The sequence below is a fragment of the Dreissena polymorpha genome, unplaced genomic scaffold (genome assembly GCF_020536995.1).
Source record: "Dreissena polymorpha isolate Duluth1 unplaced genomic scaffold, UMN_Dpol_1.0 chrUn014, whole genome shotgun sequence".
Taxonomy (NCBI): Eukaryota; Metazoa; Mollusca; class Bivalvia; order Myida; family Dreissenidae; genus Dreissena; species Dreissena polymorpha.
Genome location: NW_026273328.1, coordinates 305,541 through 320,000, shown reverse-complemented (window position 1 = coordinate 320,000; position 14,460 = coordinate 305,541). Strand labels below are relative to the sequence as shown.

Sequence of the window (14,460 nt, the reverse complement as noted above, 5' to 3'; positions counted from 1 at the left end):
TGAGTGTTTTTCTGTGCCCATAATGTCCTGTACTGGACATTCTTCTTATATCATTTAAAGAAATGTAATGTCTTACCGTAAACATGTATTTATCACATTGATACGATTTAATGGATGTACTAAATTTGCCTACTAGATGAAAATTCAATTTACATGCTTAATTTGTCTGAACGTTTCTATTCAGTAAGGTAATTCAAGAACTGGCCAAAAGCTATGTGCGAGGAATTCAGTGGATTCTGCTGTATTACTATGAAGGGATGCCGTCTTGGAGTTGGTATGCATGATCCTGTACAAAAATATGCTATTATAAAGTGGAACAAATATAACATTATATGTTCAAATTGCAAGTGCGTCATCTTACATGTAATTACATAATTACATTGGTTTACGAAAACGGATCTTGGCCTGTTTAAGTTAAGAAATATGTTTGTACCTTGAAAGCCATTCAATAACTGTTTTGTGTACGAGACTATATGTGTATTGTTTCAATATTCGCATTTTTTTAAAAGCGTTTATCTAAGTAAAAAGTATTTTATATGCATAATATATGTTGTTATTGTAAATAATGTGCAACTTGCAAAATTAAATTAAAAATTACAGAATATTACAAAGTCTTATACATGCAAACAATCGCTTATGCAAGGTTCTTATTAACCTTAATATATGTTATCAGTTTATGATATTTTCGCTGTATTTCAGGTTCTACCCACACCACTATGCGCCTTACATGAGTGATGTTAATGATTTCAATGACATGGACTTGACCTTTGACCTTGGAACCCCGTTCCTGCCATTTGATCAGCTCATGGCAGTGCTGGATACAGCCAGTAAATATCTCCTGCCTCAACGATATCAGGTGAGTACACATCCATTTACTGTGTTCCATTTGTGAAGTGTGATCAATTGATTCAGTATGAAGGTAGGTAAAATTTGTACTTAATTGAATGTTTATTATTGAAGCTAGGTGGAAATGCGTATCAATGTTTCAAATATACTACATGTTATCGTGCCCACAAGTTAACAACAAACAAATCTATAATCAGGTATTTAATGATTGAAATTGGTGTGTTTTTTGTATATTCTTATGCTTTCCGAACGGAGAAGGGCACATACTTGCCGCGTTGTCTGTCAGTCAAAACAATAATTTTGATAGAATGTTGTTTGCGTGGTTCTGAAAACAATTTCCCTGATAATCTATTTTTCCTTCGTCCTCCCATCTGTCAATTCGTTCATCCGTCTGTAGCACTTCTCGTTTCCGCACGAGATCTCATAAACTGATTATCCAATTTTGCTGAAAACTTGTATTAGTATTCCTACAATGTGGATATCCCCATCATTGTCATGTCATTTCGGTTTGATTCAAAGAGTTATTTCCTTTTGACTATTACTGAGCTTTGTTTCGTCACCGCGAGAGATGTCAAACACTAATCATAATTTAATTAAACATGATAGGGAGCATCCCGTAAGGTAGGACATTGTCAGGATGTTCTGATCCAATTAGTTTTGAATGCTGCCCTTTAATAATTAATATGCTGTATGTTGTTTACGCAAAAAATCTCAAATACTTATGTTCTAAACTTGATTTAATTTTATTTGCAGAATCACTTAAGTGTGGACATTGTTCCAATTATTTTTTTTAGGGAGTTTGTGCGCTTGGTCATTTATATTTCATTTTTAAATAGATTTATTTTGATTCCGTGCGAAATCTCATAAACAAATTTCCTTCAGGGTTTCTTTCACATTATATTAAAGGGGCATTTTCACGTTTTTGTAAATTGACAAAATTTAAAAAGTTTGTTTTAGATTCGCAAATTATCGTTTAAGTTATGATATTTGTGAGGAAACAGTACTACTAAACATTTGCCATGCTCTAAAATTGCCAATATATGCATAATTATATGACGATTTAAAAACCTGATAAAGTTATAAAGCGTTGCAACGCGAAACGATTGAATAATTTGGAGAGTTCTGTTGTTGTCGTTATATTTTGTGAAACTACGAGGATTGCTTATATAAAGTATAAAATAATGTATACATTGCGTGAGCGCGGATGGCTGAGTGGTCTAAATGGTTTATACTTTTACTCCAGGACTCCAGGTGTCAGTGGTTCGAGCCCAGTTGAGGGTTACTTTTTTTCTTTTTAAAATTTTATTCTCGATTTTTCACTGGAGCTTTTTATTTCAAATGTTTACATTTATTTAATATAAAGCATTTTAATGACAAACTTCAAAACATGCACAAATCTGCGAAAAGGCCTCTTTAAAAAATCGTTACGCTTCCATGATTTTCAGGGGTTTTACCGTACGAATTATAATTTCTGAATCATCACTCTTGCATTGGCATGCGTATTTTTTTTTTTACGCTGTTCCGCACCAAAATGTTTTGTGCAGTTATTGCCTTTTCATACATGATATGTCATTTTCTAATGAAATTAATGTTTCTCGGTCATACTACTGAAACTATTGATACAATTTGACGAAAATATATGCAGCAGCCCTACGGGTCGGATATGCTCATATCGTTCCACTCGAGGGAGGATCGATTTCGTAATTGTCTCCATGTACAAAAATTAATTTCCACCAAAATGATATCTTATATCGACACAACGTATCATCATGGAGCACGAATCAGTTTCACTGATATTCTGGTATTGTTTTTCACAATGTAATTTCAGAGATTAATGACCGATGCCTCGTCGTCAGTGATTGATTTCTACCCCTCTCAGTGTGAGAGAGATCTCAATGAAAAGAAGCAAGATTGGGAAGCCGTGGTACTGATGCCTTTCATTGACGAGGTGCTACTTTAATTAATCAATTTGAAACTACTTTGATGAGGCAATACTTTACATTAATGTATTTCCACATCGTTGATCAGGTTATACTTTAACTTTACCTAATTCCCCAATTTATTGATGAGGTAATAATTGTCCATCGTTCATTACCACTTTATTAATGAGGGCATACGTTCCTTTTATCAATATCTCCCTTAATTGTTATTTTTTCCGTTTACCCATTCATAATCCATAGATGATGCAATGCTTTCCTATTAAATATTGTTTCCATGTACCTCGACAAACATTGATGAGATATTTCTTTGCATCTATTCAAGTTCTCATTATCATTCATGAGTTGATTCATCCGTTATCGGTGATATAGCAACATTTCATCTTATTGTTGATGATCTGTTCCCGTTTTTTATATGGTTACACTTCCATTCTATTTATTGTCTGGCATAATCACTTAATTGATGAGGCAGCATTTCCACCTTTAATTGCATAATTTCAACAATCCCTTTAAATGATAAAGAAACATTTTCCATCTTTAAAAATGTATCAAATTCCCTCATTATTGATGAGACTAAATTATCACTCAAGATATTAGGCAATATGTCCCTCTGTAATTGTACAAGTAATATTACCCAGGGGTGTGGATTTCCTGTACCCGCCTAGTAAGCCACAGGTTATTTTACATTAGAAAAAGTATATTGTTCCGGTAAACGTGATCGGGCCCAAATACAATATTGAAGCAATAATGAAAGGTCTTAAACATATTAAAAATACGGAATCAGTATATCAATGGTTGTAATAGGAATTAATACTTGAATACTCTGTGTCAACCGTACCCTACCATAACAGCACAATCAAAAGGTTTAAACGATTTACAAACCGTTTGTTCTGATATAAAACGTGCCAAAATTATGAATCAATCACAATGTCTCTTCATCCGCGTAGATAGCTTGCACTTATGCTTTGCTGAATAAAAACTTAGAAGAAATGAAAACAATGTTCACTTTTGGTAAAGATTACCCAAAATAGATTAAGAATTCATATTTGGTATCAATACAAAAATGATCGGTAAAACTGTACCTATAGCGCTAAGGTTAATACATTTAACCCACAATTATTGTGGGATATATATATATATATAGATATATATATATATATATATATATATATATTTATTTATTTATTTATTTATTTATTTATATATTTATGTTCAGATAGGTCACTTTTTTCAATCATCTGGAGACTGCGCTAACTATGCAAACAATTGTATTGCTTGTATTTCAATCAATTTGTTTATGTTTGTTTAGGTCGATTCTTTGCCGTTTTAAACACTATTTAAATGATACCAAGGCAGTCAGTTTATAAACTCAAATTTGTTCTAGGTTAGCTGGTTTATGAGTAATTAATGCACTTATGTATGCCTGTTACTGACACCTTTCCTACTTGAATCAGATGTTCGGTAAGATTGGGCGTAGATTTCATGAGAATTCCCCTCAAACGTTTTGTGACAGGGCCGTGGATCGAACCTTCAATCCTTGTTATTCTTGAAGACGAGCTTTCTACCAACTGAGCTGGCCGACTTAATACTATCAATTAGAATACGCAGTTACGGGTGGCTCATACTACGTTATTTACGTTAAGTTTTATACGTAACATTTTAAGTTAGGCAAGAAAGCTTATCGTTTGTCGCACAACACACAATACTGCTTGTACTGGTATGGTCATCCCTTTATTCGTGTGTTTCTTGACAGAAGCGTCTTCTTGAAGCCATCAGTTGTGAGTCCCACTTACTGACAGAGGAGAAGTCTCCTAACAAACATGGTCCCCACTTGCTGTACACTTACTCCGATAATGATGTCAACCATGTCAGGTAGGTCTCAAGTAGAATGGATATGTTGTCATGGTGGCAATCCTCAGAGTGGAATGGTTCGTCCCAGGAAATTGACTTCAGAGTACCTCATTAAACCTGGATATCAATGCGTTTAAAGTACAAAAGGTATGCTATGTAAATTTTAACACTGGTTAATGGACCATCTTTACTATTCCCTTGTCCTACAAAAAGTGTATATTCAGTATGGATTTGCCATTCTGGGTAACAGATGAAATTGTATAATTGAGTTTTACAATTTGAAGAAAACAATGTTTTTTATATATCATCAATTAGTTTTTTTTTCAACAATGGTGTTTGTTTTTCAGCCCTTTTAAACAGCACAGTACGGTATTTTTTGCTATCTAAAATTTAAGTTGATTCATTTACTCTGTCTAAGATAAAAAAAATTACCGTAATTACACTTGGTTTTTAGACATGTAAAATATTATTTTCGTGTCGGGAAATTTAGATACAATCAACTATTACCCGAGGGAAATTTCCGAAAAAATATAAACGTTATGCAAATATACCTGTGTCATCTATTTGTATGACCGATTGTGTTTTATCTTAAGATATTCCAAATTTGCATTTTGTCCACATGGTACAAATATACGAATTACTATAATATTGTATGAAAATTAAATTCATCGTATATTCATATAAACTGTAAATTTGCTAATTATAATAAGTTTGCGTGATCGTCTATATAAGTTACTCGTTTTTCATTTCGAGCAGGAAATGATGCCTTAGACAACTGGATTTATTTTACTAAATAGGGTTACATAGAGAAAACAAAAAAACATGAGATAATAATAATAGGCATAATATAAACCGCAAGCCGTTCTTCGTGATTTCACAAAACAAAAACTGTGAATATTTAAAGAAGACATCATTGGTTTCCTAACGAACATCTTTTCAACTTCTTAACTACTTAAATGGTTCGGGTGAAACCAATAAGATGTAGCTATTTTGAAAACGTGCTAGCTACGGTAGGTTTTGTCGAAATGTGTTTTATATTTATGCAATCATGAGAGATTTGAAAAATACACATGTTACAATAGTTTCTATTGTAACATTGTAACTTGCAGATTAACTGAGATCGAGAAGGATGCTTTTCACCTCGCCTCAAATACGCTGAAGAAGGGGCTTATTGAAGGGGCTAAGCTGAACGTATTCTATCCTGGCTTCCCAACCTTCCAATACATACCTCATGAGGTAGAACTTACAGTGATCATTTAAATACACCGTGTCATTGTCGCGGGGATATTATTTAAACTTGTGTATCTCACATGCGCAGAACTCTCCATGGTGAGCAATTGTGATTACTCTATAACCGTGGCTGTGTGTCGTCAATGTCTAACCCATTACCACTATAAAAGCTATATTTTTCATCGAATCTTAATGAAACATTGTCGGAGTTTTTATCTTGACAATATCTAGAACGGCTTACAGTGATTTATAAATTTGATTTTTATTTATTTGCTCCTCCGTCTTTAACAATTGTATCGTAGTTTTGTGCTCCTGTAATACTTTCTAATTTTCATTTTCAATATGCATTACCAATACACAACTTTTCCAAACATGGGCATATGGTTTCAAGAAAATATTTCAAATCACCATTTATCTTAACGCTTAGATTTGTAAAGTCGCAAATGTTCATTATACGGGCCTATGCCAAAAGTGTTCTGCTTCATTTCACAAATTGCCACTTCAATTTTCATTCGATGTTTCTCTGCTTAAATTGTAAGAACGTTTCTGCTCCTTTGCAGAAAAACTGATTGACTTACAAATAGAATATGCACTGAAGTTGTGTATATTCGATATATTTTCTTAAGTTCTTAGCAATTATTTATATTGTCATTGGACGGTCCTCTACTAAACATGTGCACACAGATCTTCTTCACTGCGAAATAGATATCTGCCATAGCTTAACATTTAAAGGGGTTTCGTCTTATAACATAAATCACACAACTTTGCATTAGATGGTCCTTTGCCAACATGCCTGAACAGGTTTTTCTACCGCAAACAGACAAGCTGACCCTAACATTAGACACAATTGTCAAACACACATATAACACACTTTTTTCATATTTGATTGCTAAATATTTAAAAATTGTGCACATGTGGTCATTGAATAATCCCCAGCAAAACGTTTTGAAATTGCTGTACTGAACAAGATGGTCCAAAGAGCTTAAAATAATATTAATCCCTTTTACGTTTTCTCCATACGACACATGTACCCGATTAGACAACATGCAACTAGGACTTGATCGCAGTTTCCACATTAATCTCTTTTATATGTGTAATGCAGTTATATGGGTCTTTTATTCTGAATGTTACAGGCTAAATTCCAAGAGGAATGTTACAAAATGATAATTTATATCCCGGATAATCTGTGTAGTAAGGATATCGAAATGGTAGCAGATGAATACATTGGTAAGGAGATCTACGTAAATTGGCCCCACCTATACGAAGCAAAGGTCGTGGCGGTCTGCAATGAAAAATATAGGTATGTAAGTGCCGCAGATTTTTATAAATTCAAAAACTTGATGTTAACATGTGTTACAATCGGTAAATTGAACATGGTTAAAGCAAAGTTTGAGGAGGATATATTTATGATATTCTGTTGTTTTTTGTTCGTTTGTCAGTGCACATAAAATGTTATCCACTTGTTGAGAATCCAACATCTGCATTTCTTACGAAAATAAGTTAAAACTTAAAATATATTATAACAATAATATTGAGATGGGCATTGTACTTGTGATATGCGAATCGACCCACATATCCCTTTAGTTATGTGCCCTTGAACTCAGTCATGGGCATGGTGATAGCATAAAAGTATGTGGAGCAAATTACCTTAACATATATCGAGCTATTAAAACTTTACATATATCATAACACACAAGTTAAATTTAATTTGATTTATTGTGCAGGTACTTTACACCATGTAATGTAAATATGCAATGCACGTTTTCATCCTCAGTGATTTCATAGTAATATGCTTTTGAACATTGCTTATAAACTGTTGCAAGTGTTATAGTCAAAGCATACCAATTAGGGATGCAAGAGGTAAGCCGGTTAACCTTCCGAAACGACCAGTACACCCAGATTCTGCATTCGCAAACAAAATAGCTTCGATCGCATGGTATTAGTATTAATGCGCCACAAAATACACTGTGACGAAGTACATCGTTTTTTTCCGTTGTAAAAAAATGACCAATCAGAACATGTCAAAGCTATCGGAAATTGTGTGATTGTTTTAATACTACACGTTGCTGAGATAACTGTTTCCGTTCGGCTAGCTAAGTCGGTAGAGCACGATACTGTTAAGCACGGGTCGTGGCTTCGAGTACCATGTAGTTGATACTTTCTCCCCCCCCCCCCCTATTATTGAATGGATTTACTTAATTCTTGGACAGAACACCCCTTTGGACAATACCTTTCTGTTGACTCTTTTAGCTTAACCCCTGGTTGACATTGACCTTTGGTATCCCATTGCTCAAAAACTAACATTTGCCGTATCTTACTTGATACTGAATGGATTAACTTTATACTTTTACACACACGGAGGCCCGTGTACTAAGGCATAGACGATCCAGCAACCTTACTGTACTATTTAGAAAATACTGCAATGCTTGTCTTTATCAAATTTATGTCAAGTTTGGAAATGGGTTGACTTTTAGTATCCAATTGCTCAAAAACTTTATACTTTGACACACACGGAGGCCAGTGTACTTAGACAATAACGATCCATAGACCTTACTTTACTAATAAGAAATTAATGCAATGCTTGTCTTTGTCAAATCTATGACAAGTTTGGAACTGGGTAAGTGTATTATAGCATCGCAGTTTAGCTATCAATTGGCAAATACGACAATGACTTGTTTTAAAAAGCAGCATTTACATTTATCCCAAGAGCTGAATCATATAATTTTGACAGCCTGTCACCCTTCCTTACTTCCGTCTGTTTTCTTCAAAAAAAGTGATTGGTTATCATCACGGTGTATAGTGTTTTAACGACCACTAAATTTGAGCAAAATAGCCCCACCAGTACTTCGAGTACTTTGATATGTTTTGCGTGCGACATACTGCCAACTTGCGCTGGCGGTGATACATAACGTGTCAACAAACGAAGTAATAAAGCAACACATAAGTATTATTTGTGGTTTTAAACAGGTGGTACGTTTTTATAATTGGCGCTATAGTTTTGTTTTCCTCGCGAAAATTTAACAAGCGAACTGCGGGGAGAGGGGGCTATTAGCGAAGACGTAACTTACACATTTAATATACCTCGCGATAAAAATCAGTTGGGGCATTGGATCGCTTATTGTGTAGTTTTGTTAACGAATACTAAAGGTTGATTGCTTGGGATCATTAAATTTGTATAAGAAACAACTGTTTCAGGAATTGAATTCGTAGTCAATCAAATATTCGAGGTAACGTCGTATTTGTTTTATTATTACTATAACTTAATATACTTATTATTAATTTACGTCAATATCTATGCCACTACCGTCTGAGGCAAGTTTTATTTAACAAAACAATTTGTCGTTTTGTTACCAAGGCTGGCAACTGCATCAGCCACACTCTAGTGGACAAAGTCATATTCTTTACCAAATTAACAATATCTCTGTTGTGCAAGTTGTGCATATACATGTATGTTTGCTGATGTGTTTGAACTGTGATATAGTGTTACACAAGTGTAGTAGTTTAAAAAATTAAAACAGAATGAACAACGAACACGTCATTATTGTTAGCGATACGACGCAAACGTAATATAAGCGGCCCAACCAAATTAATTACACGTGAAAATGAGTATTGTTATATTCTTATAATTTTAATTTTTATGCTTTTATGCAGGAGAAATAAAAACAAAATGAAGCATACATCTACACAAATATTAAAATTAATGCCATAATACATTTTTATTGAGAAATTGATATGCTAGCAGCGCACACAATCACAAGTTACTTTCGTTTCTATAGAGTTCATGTATGAGCGGTGTGACATATTGAATGTCTACTTAAACATTTAAACCAATTAATAACCGGTTACGGAAAAGGTTAACCGTTTAATGGTTTTGTAACCTCTTGCATCACTAATTGCAATGAAATGACTAGTTATTTCATTTTATCATATTTACTTGCTTAATGCCATAACAGTTACACCAAGGTTGAGGTTGACAACTCAAGTGAATCAGGAAACACGCGTCCAAGTATTAAAACGACGCAGCATGACTACATAACTGCTGAAAAATGGAAAAGGGAGAGAAATTCCATCGTACAACGGTAAGTATAGAGGCTACGCTTGCATGAAGTGAGCAGATCAGCATTACAAGCTGTCCCTATCTAAGTTCGAACAAAATGTTCAATTTTGTTAAATGCGTACATCGTATACTCAGTCATAAGTCTACCCACCCATAAGTCGGCGGGTTACAAATGACAATAAATGGCAGATTTGTTAATTATTACACCATAAGTCCGGTGACAATTTGAAAAAAAATAGCATAGTAAAAATCGGCCAAACAAGGCAACAGTGTTTGCGTTTTATTGCATAAGCAAGCTAAACGGTTCTTCAATTCAATATATAATACCACCTGAAGTTTAAATACGGATTAATGATTTGTCGAAACAATTTATATGTATGTAAGTAAAAACAAACTATATGCAAACTACATGCAAAAAATGATAAAGTGATTGCACAAAAAATTAACTTTAACTTTAGCGCAATATCTGAAAATGCTTTGTACATGTAGCATAAATATCAATTTCAACTACCTTGACATTCGTCATGTTAATTTAATTATAAGAATGCCCGTTTAAAGAAAATCTCGTGACATGATTCAGCATGTTCAGTGGTGGTACACCTTTTTCAATCGGACATCAACAAGGATAATTATCCACTATTCACTTTTGGCGGCATGCGATTGGCGTCCGGTTGAAATACCCCAAATAGACCCTCGACTCCTTAAAACCACCTTGTAAAGATTGAATATGCGTAAATACAATAAACATGTATAATAAAAATTGAAATACTTATTATTAAAGCTCTAAGTAAATTCCCTACGGTGTTATTGGACATCGAAATACTCTGCAAGCAACCCCTTGGCTCGCCAAGACATCATATAACATCCCGTTAAACTGCTTAAGTACAAAGGCAACTCCGAATGCTTCATTAAATTTTAAGATAGATGTAGGTTTATCGATGGATGCTAGAAAGTATTTTTGATTATTTCATATCCCACAGTCAATACACGTATTTTTGTATTATTGTTCACACTTAAAACGTTTCAATATTACATTATTTGACATAAGTTATTCACGCTTAATTGATGCAATTAGTACAGAACGTTTAATCCCGTTCCTTTTTGTAATATACAAAGTATACGTACACTATAAACATGTTTGGACGATAGTATATACCAGTTAGTTGGGCTCTGTTTGGAATCAGTAGCTAGTAGCAGGTGTACGTATGTGAAAGGTGATATTCACAGTAGACGTTAGCTGGTGTTTTAATGTGATATCTGATATTTAAACAATAGCAGGTAGGTGGTGTAATTGTGTGACACCTTAAACCTACATATTAGCTTGTAGCTTCTGTACTTATGAGACACCTGATGTCTACACAGTAGCTGTTAGCTTGTGTACATTATGTGACTCTTGATAACAACACTGTAGCTGTTCGCTGGTGTTCTTATGAGACATATGATGTGTACACAATAGCTGGTAGTTGGTGTACTTATGTGACACTTGAAGTCTACACTGTAGCTGAAAGCAGGTGGACTTATGTGACACTTGATGCGTACACAGTAGCTGGTAGCTCATGTACTTAAGTTACGCATGATGTCTACACAGTAGCTGGTAGCTGATGTACCTTTGTGGCACTCGATGTATACAGTACCATTGTGTTTCGCCGCACGCATGAATAGTTGATGTTTATAATACCAAATTATCTGGGATATCTTTTTTATCCCCAGATTAGAAGTTATTGTCCGAAATTGCATTAAAAAATATAAATACTTTCTGTGTTTTTTTTGCATTATGATGTGAAGATAATATCATTTTAAGTCGAATTGCCAAAAGGTTAAATGATGCCCCGACAATTGTTATTAAATGTCACGATTTTTACCTGAATAAGTATGACAGGTATAATTAAAAAACAATCATAAATCAAAACTTATATTTTAACGATTACAAATATCGACTAATGACAAGTATATACGGTAATTAAATATGTTATAGTGAGTGGAGTTTTAACATATACACAAGCTATAGTACATTTAATACTGCGTGCAATTTATGTAATATTTATACAAATTAACAAAAAAAACTTGATCCTACTCATGTTTAAATATTGATGAAAATGTAAAGTATTTATATATTATATATATCAATTTTGCAAATCTGTTTGTCTTCTATAAACTATTGTAAAAATGCGGGTTTTGTTAAAAAATGATTTCAGTATTAGTATCAAAAATATGTACATTTACCCATTGTTTATCTTTGAATCTGGTCATTTTAGTTAAAGTTCAGATGCATTTTGCAGATACGATAAAAAATGTCTGGGAGTCAAGGTCAGCAGCATCACGATACTACTCAGAGCTTTGCCGATGACCGGCATGAAGTAAGCCTGCATCAACACTCTGACCTTGTAGAGTTTGTACCTTAAGTAAACATAATAGAAAAACAATGGCATTGTTTGAAAGAAATGTGTATTGTATCATGTTGGAATTGAATCTTGTTGGCACAAATTAAATTTTCTGAAACTGTTTATGAGCAAACAGTCGTTGACCTCCTTAAAGAAGGGTTAGTATAGATTCCGTCTTGAAGTATGCAAGTATATCAAAACTTTGCATTGATTTTGAGCCATAGTAAGCAGAAAGATATTTCAAATATATTGTCAAGTTTTGCTGCATGTTTGAAGAGAAGTACTATTTTATTCTGAATAATTGTATTCGCCATTGGTATCCAAGATAATGATTTTCAAAGATCTATAGAAATATTTAGTTAGTTAAGGTTATTGATAGTTTTGATAGTACATGTTTCCACGATATGCTTACAGATACATACCGGCATCACATGGAAGGGTTACCGTAGAGAAGCAGTTCGGGAACCAGCCTGTGACATTTGCCTTACAAGCAACAGTTAAATTCTCTGTAAATTGCTTGAAGACTTAAAATCTAAATTCGTCTTAGTTCCTGCTGATAAGGCTGCTAATAATGTTATAATAATATAACGAGTGTTTTATGTTCAAACTATTTCACAAGAACTTTCACAAACTACATCATTGTGTGAGTACAATAGGCAACCTAATGAAATTATTGCCGACCATATTTCCCAATGCATACAATTAAATGTAATAGTCAATATTACTGACAAGAAATTGCCATCACTTTACTGGATACCTAAATTACATAAGACGCCTTATAAAAGTCGCTTTATCGCTAATTCAGTGTCTTGTACCACCAAACAATTATCAGTGTATCTAACATCTGCATTGAGTGCTATTAGATATCATATAGCTAAATTGTGTAATAAAGTTTATGAAAATAGTAATATTAACCTATTTTGGTCAATAAAAAGCACCTTAGAAGTTATTGATAAAATTGAAAATAAAAAATATAAGGTGTCACAGGTAAGTACTTATGATTTTTCTACACTATATACAACGCTTCCTCACGCTTTAATAAAATCCAAGCTTGTTTCTTTGATTGAAATAAACTTTTGCTAGAGAGAAGTGTTTGTATCTAGCTTTAAACACTAAAACGGCTTTTTTTACTAATCAGATATTAGATAATTACATCATTTGGACTGTTCTTGACTTTTGTACAGCACTTACTTTTCTTCTGGATAACTTGTTTGTTGAATTTAATGGTAAAATATTTAAACAAATTATTGGCGTTCCTATGGGTACTAATTGTGCGCCAATTATAGCTGACCTTTTTTTTTATATTGTTATGAAAGCGAATTTATGTTAGAATTATTTAAAACTAAGCAAGTAGATTTGATTAATTGTTTTAACCTTACTAGAAGGTACATTGATGCCATACTTAATTTAGATAATCAATTATTTGAACAATATATTCACAAAATCTACCCAAAAGAACTAGTCTTAAATAGATCGTGTATATCCAATACAGACGCTGCGTATTTAGACTTACATTTAACTATTTATAATAATTTGATCAAAACTAGTTTATACGACAAACGGGACGATTTTAACTTTGAAATTTTGAATTTTCCGTTCCTAGATGGCAAAATCCATAAAGGACCTGCCTATGGTATTTACATTCGCTGTTGGTACGTTATGCCAGAGCATGTTCATGTATTAAAGATTTTAATGATCGTAATCTAATATTAAAAAATTGCTAAAACAAGGCTTTTTGTATCATAACCAAAGAAGTAAATTTGCTAAATGTTACTCTAAGTATGGTGATTTAATTTCAAAATATAATGTTTCTTTAAAATGGCATTTACATAATGGAATCTCCCATCCATCATTTTACGGAGATGTTTTGAAGCGTGTCCGCAAATTAAAATATGTTAAACCAAATGTTCATATTAAACTTTTCAATTTAATTAACTTGTTTTTATCAAAAGGATACGATACTTATGTACTTAAAAACACGTGTTTGATGGTTTTCGGTTCACTATATCTTTCTTCTCTTAAAATTTGGAATCATTAGTGATATTATAGGCATATTTCACTGTTAAACAAAATTGTGTCTTTGTGTCGTATGAACAAATCTGCATGAAACTACATTTGGACTCAATAATTTCTGTCGTCAGTTGTCACAACACCTATA

At 33.3% G+C, this 14,460-nt stretch overlaps 1 protein-coding gene across 3 annotated transcripts in view; it reads left to right on the top strand.

Moving 5' to 3' along the window:
• Positions 1-14,460, top strand: part of LOC127863549 (5'-3' exoribonuclease 1-like) — an 82,258-nt gene that overhangs the window by 45,881 nt on the left and 21,917 nt on the right. For all 3 annotated transcript variants that reach the window (XM_052403103.1, XM_052403105.1, XM_052403102.1), the window contains 9 exons: positions 185-274; positions 700-856; positions 2,675-2,794; positions 4,537-4,655; positions 5,744-5,870; positions 6,998-7,164; positions 9,818-9,943; positions 12,201-12,278; positions 12,717-12,810. In XM_052403103.1, coding sequence (XP_052259063.1) covers positions 185-274; positions 700-856; positions 2,675-2,794; positions 4,537-4,655; positions 5,744-5,870; positions 6,998-7,164; positions 9,818-9,943; positions 12,201-12,278; positions 12,717-12,810 — 1,078 coding nt within the window. The remainder of the gene's footprint in view (positions 1-184; positions 275-699; positions 857-2,674; positions 2,795-4,536; positions 4,656-5,743; positions 5,871-6,997; positions 7,165-9,817; positions 9,944-12,200; positions 12,279-12,716; positions 12,811-14,460) is intronic.